The 17,736-nt window shown below is 39.6% G+C and overlaps 1 protein-coding gene and 1 pseudogene across 1 annotated transcript; both read right to left on the bottom strand.

Annotated features, from left to right (window-relative positions):
• Positions 1-50: 50 nt before the first annotated feature.
• Positions 51-5,943, bottom strand: LOC131443354 (F-box only protein 16-like). Its single transcript, XM_058612909.1, is given in 8 exon segments — positions 51-525; positions 3,063-3,297; positions 3,653-3,764; positions 4,395-4,621; positions 4,763-4,927; positions 5,004-5,210; positions 5,337-5,372; positions 5,822-5,943. Coding segments are annotated over 8 exon segments (1,134 nt in total). The 5' UTR covers positions 5,918-5,943; the 3' UTR covers positions 51-469.
• Positions 5,944-7,754: 1,811 nt separating this feature from the next.
• LOC131443355 (F-box only protein 16-like) lies at positions 7,755-17,692 on the bottom strand (annotated as a pseudogene).
• Between the last annotated feature and the right edge of the window lie 44 nt (positions 17,693-17,736).

The raw sequence follows: 17,736 nt of genomic DNA, 5'->3' as shown, positions 1-17,736 counted from the left end.
AAACACGACGCATAAGCAAGTTGTAAAACATGGGATTTAAATGATGCTAAATTATAATTGTTTTTATACAGTCTAGTGTCACCAGATTTTTTTTTTTTTTTACCTTATCACAATTTAATCCAAAATGTAACGTTTTCCTGTGGAGGTTATTTTTCTGCCTATAGAAGCTCATTTGTTTGCTTTATGGAACACACAATTCAATCATAATATAAATAATAAAAACTATGTGTAGTACATACTACTGTTTGAATAACACATTTGCTTCTGGGAATTTTTTTCCCCCTTTAAGTGCATTTTATTTCAAGAATATACTATTTTCAGAGAATTAATATAAAAATGTATTCTTTTTGCTTTACACAAAATCCTAAAAAGAAACCTCAGTTGTGAAGCACAGGCTGGAACCATGAGTTGTGTCCTCGAAGTGTAGTTCTCATGTCTTCCTGACGAGGGCGATGTACTCCGCTCTTCATTATTGTGTGTGTGAAGCAGCCACAGTCCATGATTAAACTTCAAACAGTGGTGAACCTGAGAATTAAAATGATGCACACGTTAAAACATGAAACATTAACAAGAAGATTATATAGGACCACACATACATGAAAGAAGCTAATTATCTTCAGACAGACAGTGTTTTCCTGCTCAACTTTCACGGAGAATTATTTATAAATGTACATTTATTTGATGGAAAAGTTCCCTCATACAGTTTTTAAAACTTACTTCAATCTGGTGCAGGACTGGGCTCAGCAGAGCACCAGCAGGCTGATTGTGCTACATAGCAACCACATTGGGCAGGCTAACGAGACGAATTTGTGTTTTCTTTGTAAATCCATGTTTTGCGTAGACTATGTATATATTTTTTTACAATAATTTACACTTTAAACGACTTTATAAATTACAAACTACTACACTTTGTACTATATATGAAAGCAATAGCTCACTTCTGGCCGCGGTTGTCATAACGTCACAGCTAAACGGAGTTAGCTTAGCTTGTAGCACTAGCTTAGTCACCGTCGGTAACGACACAAAATGGCGGCTCCACTAAATTGCGGTGAACACAAATAAGTCGCCGGTTTCGTCTATTTTGTCATGAATGAAGCTAAGAATGTGTCCCACTTATGTCATACTTGCAGTTTAGTTTTCAGAATTCTTACAAATTACAAACCGATATTACATTAATATCCACTTAAAACACTTAACAGTGTGTTGGTGCAAGTCGGGAGAAAAAAAAATATGTTAACCAATAAAAATATATTCGTTTATTTCTACATTTTAATTCAGAACATAGTCATAAAAACCCCATATTTTCCATCCACGGTTAAATATGGCAATTGTACAACGGTTATTGACCGTAAAGTCACGTGATTAAGTTGTCCTTTGATACGTCATCGGGGACTGAGACTACTTAAACCCCGGAGGCATCACTTCAGACCAGGTATTCAACAAGATCACTCTCCTTGAACAGAACAACAACAAAACTCCCAACATCTAACAAACCTTCAACAAGTATTTCTTCCAGTCATGGAGCATCAGACCGACCAAGTCACCTCGACTCCCCTGACTGTGAGAGACACCATCTCCACAGGACCTGAGGGCAGCGAGTCTTTGCAAAAGAAGAACGAGGCTCTCAAAGAGCAAATGGTCCGGCTTCAGAAAAGAGAGAACCTGCTCCAGAAAAAGCTCAAACGCGCTGTACAGAGGAGGCAGGTCCGTAACAAGGACTATTTGAACTGTTTGAGCATGTTGACAGAGAAAAACTGGCAGCTGAAGGAGGTCGAGAGAGAGAGAAAGACAGACGCTGAGAGGTGGCAAAAGAGAGAGGAGTCGTGGAGAGTGACAGAGACCAGGGCTAACAGCCTCATCTGCATCCTCCAGGACCAACTCCAGGCTCTGAAGAGGGACAAGGAGAAGTCGTTCAGACTAGGAAGAAGGAGAGCAAGAAAGGTGGAGAGAAAACTCACTTCTGTCATGAGACCGCCAACCCTGAATCCTGATTCATTACCTTACCCACTCACCACCCACCTGCCCATAATCCCCTCTCGCACCTCCATCTGTATTTGTAAATATTGAGTAAATGCTTTAGGAAATGTAAGAATATATCATGAAATGTTCAAATAAAATAAATTGTGGTCACAAACTGTATAAGTCTGTGTTTTATACAGGATTGTATGGTTATGAGTAAATAGTATAATCGTCACTTTTAAAACAGGTTGGTTGATAATATTGTTTACTGGCAGCTGCATCCATAATGTTGAATTACTGCCTCATTTAAAGACAAATTATGAGCATGTTTATACATTCATTTCATGGTTGATCTACATCATGTGGTGTCTGATATCATTTATTCACTGAGTAACAGTGAACCTCAATCTCCAGGTTTGCTGTAGGAAAAGTTGGTGTGATTATATCTCACATTAGACTGATTCACTGCTGTGTCACAAGTGTTTTTATTTACTTATACTTATAGTGGGGATTAAGACAAAGTTGTACACTCTTTAATAAACATTATTATGTAGTGTGTGGGAAAATGTAATAATGAAAATAAATGACATTTTTAAGTTAAAACTGAACGACAACTGGGATTTTTTATGCACAACCATGGTTGATTATGGTTTACAAGGAATGGTCCAAAAAAGAAAATATCCAGTAAGCAGCAGTTTTCTAGTCAACAATACCATGTTATTACCAGAGTAGAACTGGTTCAAAATAATCTCTGAATGCACATGTCTAATCTTGAGGCAGATGGACTACAGGAACACACTGAGCATCACTCCTGTCATTTTATTAGGTGTCCTGTACTTAATAAAGTGACTTGTGAGTCTAGAAATGAACTTATTAACACACTTACACTATTGGGCACTCATTTGTTAAAGAAAACCCTTTCAAAATGTTTTAAACTAAAAAAACAAAAAAAACAAAAAAAAATCAGGTTAATAAACAACATTCCTAATAGGATCACACACTACTCAGTCTTTTTAATCCATCATTTATTCATCCTGACTGCATTTCTGGCTGTGGTTACATCATATTGAGCCTAGAGGGGTAGAGGAGCTGTGATTACTCACTGGGAGAGCTGCGCTGTGAGCGTTTCCACACTCTGAGAGCCTCCACGCTCAGCTGGGGAACTGCTGACCTCACAGGCCCTGGACGGACCCCAGCATTCCACTGGGCCAGGCACAGCAGGCTCCTGGTGGTCTCCTTAGTGACACGATGACTGTTACCAGAAGACGCCTGTTGAGGCTGATGATGATGAGGAGGCAGAGGAGGATGTTGGGGTCTGTAGTTGGAACTGATGAACATCTGAAAGAAATGAGCAAAATCTGAATTAACGTGTTTATGAAAATAGAAATGTACTTAATATGACTTTAAGCACAAAATCTTTTCATTCATTTGTATTCAGGAAGAAAAAAAATGATTTCAACTGAATATTAAATATCATGTTGTCCTCCATCTCACCCTTTCCTCCCTCAAACCCCATCATTAACAAAATGTGGACGCCTCCTCCCCATCACCTCCCTGTTTGCATCTCTGTGTAAATGCTGATCCATAATGCATGACGCCTGCTGGTTGCAGCATCTCCAGAGAATGGAGGAGGAGAAGGAGGTCACCGTCACAGTGGGGTTACCGTAGCGATGATAAATGGAGCATGGTTTACCAGAGATTTGGCTTTGCGGAGTTTGTAAGTGGCCTCAGACGGGGATTTCTTGATCTCGACGTCTGGCTGCGACGTGTTGTGGCAGCAGGTGAGAGCTGGGCTTTTCATGTGGCTGCAGAAAGAGAAAGTGCAACCTCAAGTTAAAATGTATTTTTGTTATTTTAATCAATTCTATCTTCATTTTCTGTTGAGCCTTGTTTTTATCTCTGAAACCTGGCTGCTGTTGAAACTACATTAATAAGCAACTCCTCAACTGTCTAAAAAATCTACTTCCCATGCAGGTAAATGAGAATATGGTTCGTTAGCCACACACACAAATGCATTCAACAATAGTTTGAGCTCAGCATCACAATATCAAATTACGTTTATTTATATAGCACCAAATCACAACATACATCAATTCAAGGTTTTTTAGAGAAGCCTTACAATATTATATAGGGAAAAAGAAACTAAACAAACACTTGGCAAAAGTGAATTTAATAATAAATAAACCAGTGAGAGCGGCCTCTGCTGGATTGGGTCAAATTTTAAGTATAGTAAGTTTCATTCATAAATAATTGTGTAGTACTTAAGTCTGCTTCTATTCACAAACAGTTGTTGCTCTTTTTCAATTAGTTTGTGCAAAAGGATGCAAATTTGTACCTCCATCAATAAACATTTATCACAGTTCAAGTAAAAATGTTTTAATTCACAAAGCTGTGTTTACTGTAAAGTGCTTCATGTGCCTGCTGCGTAGTCTTACGTTTTCAGGGCTTGTTTGATGGGGCTCAGGTTGTCCAGGTAGTTAAAACGCAGTGTGTCTTTAGGACGTCTGTCAGAATCTCTCCATGGAGGTAGAGCACTCTGCTGCTTGGCTTTTCTCTCAGACACTGGATGATTCTCTGTGAGTAAGGCTGGTTCTGACTCATCCTCATGTCTGCTGCTCATCCTTGTTACTTTTGGGATCACAAACTGCATGGACGTGGCACTCTGGAGTTGGATCAAGGAATTTATTTTTGATTATTTTTCACAGCATTTGTACCTTGAAACATGTGTTTCTTTTGTATTATTATCCTCCTGAGCCACCGTCATGTTTGACCAGTGGGCTGATTCTGTAAACGATCTCCTGACCTGCAGTCGGGTCAGTCTCAGCTCCTGCACAGTCTGAATATAGTGTCTCTTCCAGACGCCCTGCTCAAGCGGTGAGGGGGAGAAACTGATGCACCAGCTGAACCTCAGACACTTGGGCATCCACAGCTGGTCCAGCTCCACAATGTTCTTCCAGTGCCAGCTCACCTGCACACAGTACATTACTTTGTTAGTCCTCCATGTAAACAAGCCAACAGGTCAAGTTCATGTTCAGTTTGTGTACCTGTGCACATCTACAGAGGCTGCGAGGGTCCAGGAAGGAGAAGATGTAGAGGCAGAGGGCTCTGGGCAGCAGGCAAGTGAAGTCTGCTGCCTGCAGGGGGAGCCGTCTGCTCACAATGACACTCAGGAACTTCAGCTGCCCTGGTGAACAGCTCAGTACAAAGTCCTGCAGCACTGCTCTCCTCTGGCTGTCAGACCACCTGTCAAACTGACCAGCAGGTGAAATAATGTGACTGGATTATTTCCAGTGTGCCTCAGATGAACTGATTCACAATGGTCTCCACAGAGCACATAAATATTTTCGTCTGTGTCTGCTACTGTGACCTACACTTACCCACTTTGCCAGAAGAGTCCGTCGTTCTTCAAATACCTGAGGGAGAAGAGAATACTGGCATCAATCTTCAGGTGACGGTGAGAAATTCTGTTACACCAATGGACCTGATTCTGTCATATGGGCATATCCTGCCACATAACATTAATCTTGGGCTTCATTTGATTTAGTTCAGTTTTAAAGTGTGGCTGTATGTACCTACCCCAGGGTCACAGGAAGCATGTGACCCTGGCACTGGAAGCATGGTTGCCAGTGGCGACACAAGATAAACTGATTTTAGCCTCTCATAGCCTTTTGTGACAAGAAACTCAAGTATATAAATTGCTCACACACGTATGCCAAAGAGTTTTTATCTTGTGGGGACACGAGAGCTGCCTCATTTGTCAAGTTTGTGTCACATAGAGAAAACCAAACTAAAGATTTTGTTGATGTAAGTCACACCAGAACAACACATTTAGTCTTCAGTTTAGGAAATGAGTTGTACTGACCTTGCCGTTGGCCACAGGATGGTTCAGAGGAGTCCAGGCGCTCAGTTTTGTCTGCATTTTGTCACAGTTGTTGGCAGATCGTGGTGGATGTGGCATCTCAGGGTCTACGTATTAGCGATGTGCTATGGTACACAAACACAAAACTTACATTTGATCATTTTTGCCCACATTGTCTTGGCACATCATGTGTCTTAATGTTTTACAGCATTGTTTACAAGAGAAATAGGCTGCTCGAGCCCTTCCAAAACCGAGGTCACATAACATACCAGCTTTTATTATAACACTTAAAATTCTCCTATAAACAGTGTCAGATGTTAATCCTTCAACCCAGACCCATGGGTTTTGTTTCACATTCTTCTGTTAAACACATCAACTCCATCTTTATTTCTGCAGCTTTTAAAAAGTGTTACAAAAAAAGAGCAAATGTCCAACCTCACACACACACACACACTAATTCAAAACAGCAGTGTATGTGTGAACAGGACACTTTACGCCGATTGCTGTAAAACTCACTCCTGTGGTATTTTACTCACCGTCACTTCTCAGTTGACAGAAATAAATAAATCCAACTCCTAAACTCACTGTGGTCATGTGCTCGCTCCTGATGGCCTCTTTTGTGTCCCTGCACCAAACTCTTGCTCTCGTCTTCGTCGTCCCTACTCTCCTGTGCACAGTTTACTTGTTTCCATAGAGACACACTGGCTGTCACAGTCTGTCACACACAGGAGGGGGGAGCTGCTGCAATGCAAACCACAGTGAAGTGTAAAGTGTGGAGTGTGCAGATCTCTAACTGCTCTAATGACGACAACTAGAGAACAGCTGGTGTGAACACGGTGATGCTGTAAAATACAAGTGTGACAGATTTGTTTTTGCATAGACAAAGTTTAGAATATATTACATACTGTAAATCCCTATCGCAACAAATTCACGACCTGTCGAGTGAAATAAATGTTATCTACATGAACTTTATTTACTTCTACACAATAAAGTACCATGTAGAAGCAGATGAAGTCTACATCTCACTAGTCTGAGAAGTCGTCCTTCTCCTGCTCAGATGGTCGATCACTCGCAATAAAAGCAACAAACCTGCTGAGAGGAAAAGGAGAGAGAAAGCTTTGTCAAGTTAAACATATAGACACAGATCACAACCAGAAACCTGACAGCCATTCCTCCTTCAAAGTAAAATGTAAAACATGCTGTGGCAAGAGTGGTGCTGATTTTCAGATGAGTCAGCATTCTGAATTAGACTATGTGGATTGGATAATAAAGGTAGTACGTTTTCTTACACAAGCCGTTTCCATTGGATTATTTATCATCACATGCAGTGGTCGCGTAGCATAAGCAAGTTGTAAAAAAAAACATGGAATTTAAATTATTTTCATTTACAACTTTTTCTTACCTGTATTAGTACAGTCTTTAGATCTGTAACACTCATACCGAAACATGTCTCTCCTAATTAGTTGGGGATCATATTTGACCAAAACACACCGGAGTGATAGTTCAAGTGGTAAAACATGCCAGTAAAATATTTCTGTAAGCCACAGAAGATTTAATTTGGGTTCTTAAGTTTAAAAATGGTTGACCTATGGTATTATAATACAGCTCAAGTTCATTCGCTTAATCCAAAATGTAACGTTTTCCTGTGGAGTTTCTTTCATTGTCTGGAGAAGACCTTGTGAGTCCAGACAAACAAAACTGTAGCTCACTCATTGAAAACACTGCCATATATTGGTGCTGTTAATTTGAGCAGTTTAGTGTTTGCTTTGTGGAGTACAATTTAATTAATATAAATAAAAACCGATTTATGGATCATGCAAACTCCTGTTTAAAAAAAAAAAAAGAATGTTACTGGGTTACTTTAAGTAATTCAATCAAGTGATTAATCAAGTGATTAATATAAAAAAACAAAACCCTGAAAATAAACCTCAGTTGCAAAGCACAGGCTGGAACCATGAGTTGTGTCCTCAAAGTGTAGTTCTCATGTCTTCCTGACGAGGGCGATGTATTCTGCTCTTCATTATTGTGTGTGTGAAGCAGCCACAGTCCATGGTTGAACTTCAAACAGTGGTGAACCTGAGGATTAAAATGATTCATACGTTAAAACCTAAAATCTATCCAAACATGAATTAAAACAATGTAGGCGACACAGTAAAGCTGACAACCTCACCATCATCCATCAAACACTTGAATTCCTTCAAGTTACCAAAATAAAACAATGACTGCAACATAATGGTGAAGTAAACAGTATAGGTTTATGAGTCATCTTAAATTAAACACATATTTGTCAGATATAGGGAAACAGAATAACGTACTCAGGGAGCACAAAACTCAGCCAAGGCTATTCAGTTTCCCACAGTATCAATAATTTACTCCCACATCTCAAGGTTAACTGATTAATATAATCCTCAATCTGGATTAACAACAAAATCTAATAATTCCCTCCTTGTTCCACGACAAAAGCCCCTGACCTCCCTCCGATGTCTACTTTACTGCTCTGTTAAATCTATATGCATATAAACATAATATATTATAAACAACTCCATTAACCAGAAGATTATATAGGACCACACTGTCATACTTGAAAGAAGCTAATTATCTTCAGACAGACAGTGTTTTCCTGCTCAACTTTCAAGGAGAATTATTTATAAATGAACATTTATTTGATGGAAAAGTTCCCTCTTACAGTTTTTATAACTTACTTCAATCTGGTGCAGGACTGGGCTCAGCAAGGCTGATCGTGTTGCCTAGCAACCACACTGGCAAGCTATCTAGATGAATTATCGTTTTTTGTAAATCCATATTTTGTGTAAACTATGTTTTTTTTTTTGTCCTACCTTTGTAAGAACTGTGAAAACTAAGCTGCAAGTATGACAAAGTGCAAACTGACATTACATTCATATCTACTTGTGTTGCTGAGGAATTTTAACAGTGTATAATGTGTTGTAGCTAATGGTGGAGTCAGGAGAAAAAATAACCAATAAAAATATATTTGTTTTTTTCCTGTATTTAATTCAGTACATACTTATAAAAAAAAAACCCACTGTATTTTCCATACACATATGGCAGTTCTACTACAACGGTTATTGACTGTAAAGTCACGTGATCAAGTTGTCCTTTGATACATCATCGGGGACTGAGACTACTTAAACCCCGGAGGCAGTTTATCGCTTCAGACCAGGTATTCAACAAGATCACTCTCCTTGAACAGAACAACAACAAAACTCTCAACATCTAACAAACCTTCAACAAGTATTTCTTCCAGTCATGGAGCATCAGACCGACCAAGTCACCTCGACTCCCCTGACTGTGAGAGACACCATCTCCACAGGACCTGAGGGCAGCGAGTCTTTGCAAAAGAAGAACGAGGCTCTCAAAGAGCAAATGGTCCGGCTTCAGAAAAGAGAGAACCTGCTCCAGAAAAAGCTCAAACGCGCTGTACAGAGGAGGCAGGTCCGTAACAAGGACTATTTAAACTGTTTGAGCATGTTGACAGAGAAAAACTGGCAGCTGAAGGAGGTCGAGAGAGCGAGAAAGACAGACGCTGAGAGGTGGCAAAAGAGAGAGGAGGAGTGGAGAGTGACAGAGACCAGGGCTAACAGCCTCATCTGCATCCTCCAGGACCAACTCCAGGCTCTGAAGAGGGACAAGGAGAAGTCGTTCAGACTAGGAATGTACCACACCATTCTGCTCACCCAGAAAATCACTGAGCTGCAGAGCAGAGAAGCCAGGTGGAAAGACAAGCTGAGCCAACTCCACGGCATCGCGGAGAGAGAACTGGCTGTGAGAGACAACATGTGGAGGAGAAAAGTCAAAGACCTTGAGCAAGAGAAGCAGAAGGACAATGAGAAGTGGCAAAGGAACAAGGAACTGTGGAAGATCGGTGACCTCAAACAGGTTCCCGAAGGCGGAGAAGGAGAGCGAACGCCTGATGTAAACTGAGCAAGAAAGGTGGAGAGAAAACTATCTCAGAAACTCACTTCTGTCATGAGACTTTCAAACAGTTTGGGTGTTATTGATATGATAATTGATTACTCTACAATGGGGTTTAAGACAGTTGTAGACTGTTTAACAAAAACCTTAACTGTAGTGTGTGGAAAAATGTAATATTGAAAATAAATTACATTTTCAAGTACAATAAAGTAACACATGGTCAAGATGACCTGTTTAAATTCAAACTGAACGTCAACTGGGATTATTTATGTACAACCATATCAATGGTTTACAGGAAATGGTCTAAATACCACATTATTGCCAGAGTAGAACAGCCAGACTGGTTCAAAATAGAAGTATAAAAGTATAGCTCACACTTCTGAATGCACGACTAATCTTGAAGCAGATGGACTACACAGGGGGGCCAACCACTCAGACTAAGAGCCACATTATTTACAGTGTTACTGCAAAGAGCCACATCATACACACGGGCACACATGAACATCCCCCCATCCCTTCCTCTCACTCTGTCTCTCTCTCACACACACACACAGACCTCTTATTTCAGAGCGAACGACAAATTGTTTACTCAAAAATTAGGTTTTCCCTCATTGTTTTCCTGTGTGCGTTTGATATTGAACTAAGGCAAACATGTGTACACATATACATGAAAAAAAACAAAACACATTGATATGAGCGCAAGAGAGCCATGGGTTGGCCAGGCCTGGACTACAGGAACAGAGGACCACACTGAGTGTCTCCTATCATTTTATTAGGTTTTCGCTGTACCCAATAAAGTGACTTGTGAGGGTAGAAATGAGGTTATTAACACATTTACACTATTGGGCATTCATTTGTTAAAGAAAACCATAATGTTTGAACCTAAAAAACAATCAAATCAGGTTAATAAACAACATTCCTAATAGAATCACAAACTACTCAGTCTTTTTAATCCATAATTTATGCATTTCTGGCTGTGGTTACATCATATTGAGCCTAGAGGAGTGGAGGAGCTGTGATTACTCACTGGGAGAGCTGTGCTGTGAGTGTTTCCACGCTCAGCTGGGGAACTGCCGACCTCACGGGCCCTGGACGGACCCCAGCATTCCACTGGGCCAGGCTCAGCAGGCTCCTGGTGGTCTCTTTAGTGACAGGATGACTGTTACCACAAGAGTCCTGTTGAGGCCGAGTTTGGGCATCATGATGATGATGAGGAGGCAGAGGAGGATGTTGGGGTCTGTAGTTGGAACTGAGGAACATCTGCAAGAAGTGAGCAAAATCTGAATTAACGTGTTTATGAAAATACAAATGTACTCAATATGATATGAAGAAAAAAAAATTGATTTCAACTGAATATTAAATATCATGGTGTCCTCTATCTCACCCTTTCCTCCCCCAAACCCCATCATTAACTAAATGTGGACACCTCCTCCCCATCACCTCCCTGTTTGAGCAGCTCATCATTAACATGCATCTCTGTGTAAATGCTGATCCATAATGCATGACGTCTGCTGGTTGCAGCATCTCCAGAGAATGGAGGAGGAGAAGGAGGTCACCGTCACAGTGGGGTTACTGTAGCGATGATAAATGGAGCATGGTTTACCAGAGATTTGGCTTTGCAGAGTTTGTGAGTGGCCTCAGACGGGGATTTCTTGCTCTCGACGTCTGATGTGTGCTGCGATGTGTTGTGGCGGCAGGTGAGAGCTGGGCTTTTAATGTGGCTGCAGAAAGAGAAAATACAACCTCAATTTAAAATTGATTTTTATTATTTCAATCAATTCCATCTTCATTTTCTTTGTTGCTAAAGCCTTTTTATCTCTGAAACTACGTTAATGTGCAACTCCATTACTGTCTAGAAATCTACTTCCCATGGTCTCTTACACATACACCAATGTATTTGACATAAGTTTGAGTTTTGTTATTTTAACATTTCTCTAAACAGTCCTGACTGAGGCATTAGGCATGAGTTACATGAGGCAGTAGAAGTTTGAGCTCTGCATCACAATAACAGTATTTGTCTGGTACCAAATCACAACATACATTATCTCAAGGCACTTTAACTTACAACATTATATAGGGAAAAAGAAACTTTCATTTTCAAATTGTTTTTGTACCTCCATCAACATTTGTCACATTACAGTTAAATAATGTTTTAATTCACAAAGCTGTGTTTACTGTAAAGTGCTTCATGTGCCTGCTGCGTAGTCTTACGTTTTCAGGGCTTGTTTGATGGGGCTCAGGTTGTCCAGGTAGTTAAAACGCAGTGTGTCTTTAGGACGTCTGTCAGAATCTCTCCATGGAGGCAGAGCACTCTGCTGCTTGGCTTTTTTCTCAGACACTGGATGATTCTCTGTGAGTAAGGCTGGTTCTGACTCATCCTCATGTCTGCTGCTCATCCTTGTTACTTTTGGGATCACAAACTGCATGGACGTGGCACTCTGGAGGTGGATCAAGGAATTTATTTTTGATTATTCTTCACAGCATTTGTACCTTGAAACATGCGTTTCTTTTGTATTATTATCATCCTCCTGAGCCACCGTCATGTTTGACCAGTGGGCTGATTCTGTAAACGATCTCCTGACCTGCAGTCGGGTCAGTCTCAGCTCCTGCACAGTCTGAATATAGTGTCTCTTCCAGACGCCCTGCTTAAGCGGTGAGGGGGAGAAACTGATGCACCAGCTGAACCTCAGACACTTGGGCATCCACAGCTGGTCCAGCTCCACAATGTTCTTCCAGTGCCAGCTCACCTGCGCACAGTACATTACTTTGTTAGTCCTCCATGTAAACAAGCCAACAGGTCAAGTTCATGTTCAGTTTGTGTACCTGTGCACATCTACAGAGGCTGCGAGGGTCCAGGGAGGAGAAGATGTAGAGGCAGAGGGCTCTAGGCAGCAGGTAAGTGAAGTCTGCTGCCTGCAGGGGGAGCTGTCTGCTCACAATGACACTCAGGAACATCAGCTGCCCTGGTGAACAGCACATAATTATTTTTGACTGTGTCTGCCGGTGTGACCTACACTTACCCACTTTGCCAGAAGAGTCCGTCGTTCTTCAAATACCTGAGGGAGAAGAATACTGGCATCAATCTTCAAGTGACGGTGAGAAATTCTGTTACACCAATGGACCTGATGTGTTTTTTCTGTCATACACTGCCACCTTACATTAATCTTGGGTTTTACTTGATTTTAAATGCTGTCCCTGGAAAAATGGTTGCCAGTGGGGACACAAGAAAAACTGACTTTAGACAATCTATAAAAGGCTCATCTAATAAAATGTATACCTGATTAAATCTACAAAATATTGAGAATATGCCTGCTGCTTTATCTCTTATACAGACTTTTTTGACCAGAAATTTGAAAAAGCTTGAGGGGACACAGGAGCTGCTTTTACACTGTTGCCTCATTTGGTAAGTTTGTGTTACAACACATTTGAACTCATTAGTGCTGGGACTAAAAGGTTTAAAAAGAAAGAGCTTTAAAAATGAACAATTACATTTCCAGTCAGAAAAGGACGTCTCACCGAGGCAAAAAACAGCAAAGCTTCAGAAAATCTAAAACTTTAACAGGCATAGATTTTATTAGGGGAGCCGTTTGTTTTGTGGTTAAAATCTATGTTTCATTGTGTTCTTGCAGACGGCAACATTTTCAGTGAGAATGAGCTCAGACCACTGGCTGTATATCACTGCCTTACACAACCACATTAAAAAAACATGCACACACATACAATGTCTTAATAGCATTTCAATCTTAAAATTCAGTTTGACACTAAAGTCAAGATGCATTTGTCACAAAGGTTTTCATGTGGTGGTAACACTTCTTATGACTTGCACATTGGGATTAATCTTAAATATAAAATAAGCTATTGCTTCCATTTAGTTAGGAGATGAGTTGATCTGACCTTGCCATTTGCCACAGGATGGTTCAGAGGAGTCCAGGTGCTCAGTTTTGTCTGCATTTTGCCACAGTTGTTGGCAGATCGTGGTGGATGTGGCATCTCAGGGTCTATGTATTAGCGATGTCCTATGGTACACTGACACAAAACTTACGTTTGATCATTTTTGCCCACATTGTCTTGGTACATCATGTGTCTTAATGTTTTACAGCATTGTTTACAAGAGAGATAGGCATAAGCTCGAGCTTATGTTAAGCCTCCAAAAACTGAGGTTACATAACATACCAGCTTTTATTATAACACTTAAAATTCTGCTATAAACAGTGTCAGATGTTAATCCTTCAACCCATTCTGATGGTTTTGTTTCACATTCTTCTGTTACCTTACACAGCATCTTCATTTGTATTTCTGCAGATTTCAAAGAGTTAGAAAAAAGAGCAAATCCAACCTCACACACACTTATTCAAAACAGCAGTGTGTATGTGTGAACAGGACACTGTACGCCGATTGCTGTAAAACTCACTCCTGTGTTATTTGACTCACCGTCACTTCTCAGTTGACAGAAATAAATCAATCCAACTCCTAAACTCACTGTGGTCATGTGCTCGCTCCTGATGGCCTCTTTTGTGTCCCTGCACCAAACTCTTGTTCTCATCTTCCCTACTCTCCTGTGCACAGTTTACTTGTTTCCATAGAGACACACTGGCTGTCACAGTCTGTCACACACAGGAGGGGGGAGCTGCTGCAATGTAAACCACAGTGAAGTGTAAAGTGTGGAGTGTGCAGATCTCAGTTGCTCTAATGATGACAAATGTAGGAGCAGAAGGTCTGACACTGCAACTGCTATAGAGACCAGCTGGTGTGAATACTGTGATGCTGCAAAAAAAAAAGGTTTAACAGATTAGATTCTGCTTAGACAAGATGGAATATACTTTTGAACTCTAGATTTACATAATTTCCCTATATCAACAAATTCATCTATGAAACGAGAGGCCAGGTGAAATAAATGTGATCTACATACACAAGAGTGTTTTTATTATTATTATTATCATTATTATTATTATTATTATTCACAATAATGCCCCTTTTAGACACACACACTAAACTCTTCTCATCTCACTAGTCTGAGATGTCCCCCTGCTCCTGCTCAGATGGTTGATCACCCGCAATAAAAAGCAGACAACCTGCTGTGAAGAAAAGGAGGGAGAGCGCTTTATCAAGTTACACCCACAGAGACAGATCACAACAGGAAACCACGCAGCAATTCCTCCTTCAAAGTAAAATGCAAAACCTAGTGTGGCAAGAGGGTTGATTTTCAGACGAGCCAGAGAGCAGGTTTAAACAGTACCAGTATGTATTATACAGTGTAATGCTTCACACTTGTCAATGTTGATTTCTCAGGTACTATATTTAATAATACTCAACATTTCACTGAATAAAATGGCATCACACAAAGTATCATCATAATATACCAAAGCAAATGTATTAATATTGCAGAAATGTGGCTGCTGGGAGAAATGGTCAACAATGAACATGGACTGGTCATTCTCGTGCATCACTGCTTACCTTTTTACTATGTCTGCTAGTTGATGCAGCCTCATTTAAAATTATTTATATTGGAAGGCAGGACAAGAAATACAATGCAAAAATTCCCTTTAAATTAACATGATTTTAATTTCCCCATAAAACAGATGGTTAACCAGGTTTGCAGGCCCAAGTTGGAGATAGCCAGTTGCATCCAGAGTACACACAGCTCTCAACTCTGTTAAAGATTATAGAAAATTTCTCATTTATTTTTTTATTTACCATATGGGCTTAAAATGAATACTGACCTTCCATTTTGGTCTGGTATTTCATTCTAAGGGGTATTCAAATGCCTTAAAAAGTCATAGATTTGTTTTGGGGAGGCTCTGGCAATACTATGATAGAAGAAACAACATATTTGGAGAAAAATACAAGGTACACTAACATTTGATAAAATGGCCCAGCAGGAAATTACCCTAACTGTTCTCAAAACATAAAGACGCAGCAGTAATATGCTTCCACCATGAGTTCACTCAACAACTGATGCAGGTCAGGCCACAAACAGTTAATAAGGAATATTATTATCAACGCTACTGCCCACACATAAAGAAAATAAAATACAAACTTAACCGCACTTGCGTCCTGGCTTCTTTGGCCAATACACGTCCAGGTTTCCACAAAACAGCATCTTCTTTAGAGTGTGCAGCAGTCAGCCTCACAGGCTCCAGGCTGCGACTGCAAGGGAGAGCAAAACGAGCATCAGCTGTGACAATCAGCTCACCTGACACTGCTTCATGAGCCACCTGAACACCTGCACACCTCCACACCTCCACTTCCAGCTGACTGTCAACCACGCCCACCGCCACAGCTTTTTCATTTACAGCAGACATTTTCACTCATCTCAGTCAGGAATGTGTGACAGTAAGCCAGCACATGCCAAGCGACATGTAACTTATTCAGTCATCACCTGCGATTTTCCTCCTGAGATCTGTCAAGATGGCTGCTGTGAATAACGCCCTTTGCTATCTGCAATCTGCTATTTACACAATTGAAATGATTGGTTTCAATACATCTAAGTAAATACTAACACAAATTATAAGTTTATAAGTACTGGGTTTGTGCTGGCTCTTGTTTCATGTGTTACTTTAATCTTAATAAAATAAAGATACATATATGTTTAAAAAGCTGTTCTTTGACTTTCTGCGTGTTTAAACATTAGCATCAGAGGGTTGTGTCACAAAATCAGAAATAGGGAATCCAGGATTAGAGAGAAGGCCTGGCTTGACCTATAGTTGTATCAGTCAGTCATGGTTTTAAACATTTAACATAGGACAAGCCAGGATTACTATAGGTGAAGGTGTAGGTCAAGTTGGGTTGAAATCATACATGCTCATAATAGTATTATTTAGTATTTCTTTTACAATATTTAAGGAAATTTTTTCTTTTTCCCCCTCTTTTTTTAACCCATGGTATTTTTAATGGAAATTAAGTGAAATACAGTCTGCACCAGGAAGTATCAAAAGTAATGTTACACCCCTCATTATTTTTACTTAATGTGTCAGTAAATACAATAAAAACATGATGTTCAAGTTTCTTCTGGAACTGAATCTACTTTATTGAAAAAATAATTAGCTGTCAAATGACAAATGACAAATTGCAATAGAGTAATATAGTCACTCAGCAGTAATTGCTTAGTTATTGTAATATTATTACAGTTTTGAAAGTTGTAATGCCTCACTATGAAAGCCTATTTAGTATGTCATAATTATGAGAAAGTATCTCGTTATCATGAGATAATAAGTCAACATTAGGAGAAAGTTTCTCATTATTATGAGATAGTAAGTCATAATTATGAGTAGGCATCTCTTAATTATGAAATACAAAGTCATAATAAACAAAAAGTATCTAATTATTATGAAATAAGTCAAAATATGAGAATGTATCTCAGAATTATGAGTTACTAATATATATATATATATATATATATACATATATATATACATACATATATATATATGTATACATATACATTTTTCAAGTGGTGGAAATGGGCTTTTATACTTTACACTACTATACATTAATACTGTATACTAATTAACACACCTGAACCAAGATGGCGTCCTTCATCAAGTACATGCCTAAAGTACACGTAAAATAAATATTCTTAAGCAACAAAAAACAAATATTTTTATGTTAAATTCATTTTACACTTACACAAACAAATATTTGTATAGTATTTCCTATTTCTGCCAACTGACTCTAGAGAATCTAGATGCTTCCATGAAATTGAGTAGAATGCCAATTTCCAAAATTCTAGAATTCTCTTCACATTGTCCTCCAAATGATTAAGTGTGTCCTTCTTCTATTTTATATGTATAAAGAAGGAAGTGTAAAAGTGTAGGCTCAATTAAGCCACTTACCTGTGTTCTCTATTTTGTGAAAGTTCTGTGTTAGTCTACTTTTGTCGGAGATGCTTTTAGTTTGACGGGTTCGACTGGAAGCCATTTTTAAAATGTCGCGAGCTCGACCCTGGGCACAGAGGAGAGAGACAGAGGGAGGAGGAGAAGAGGAGG

The sequence above is a fragment of the Solea solea genome, chromosome 17 (genome assembly GCF_958295425.1).
Source record: "Solea solea chromosome 17, fSolSol10.1, whole genome shotgun sequence".
In the NCBI taxonomy this organism is placed as follows: Eukaryota; Metazoa; Chordata; class Actinopteri; order Pleuronectiformes; family Soleidae; genus Solea; species Solea solea.
Note: the sequence above shows the minus strand (reverse complement) of the source record. Positions and strands in the feature narration are given on the sequence as shown.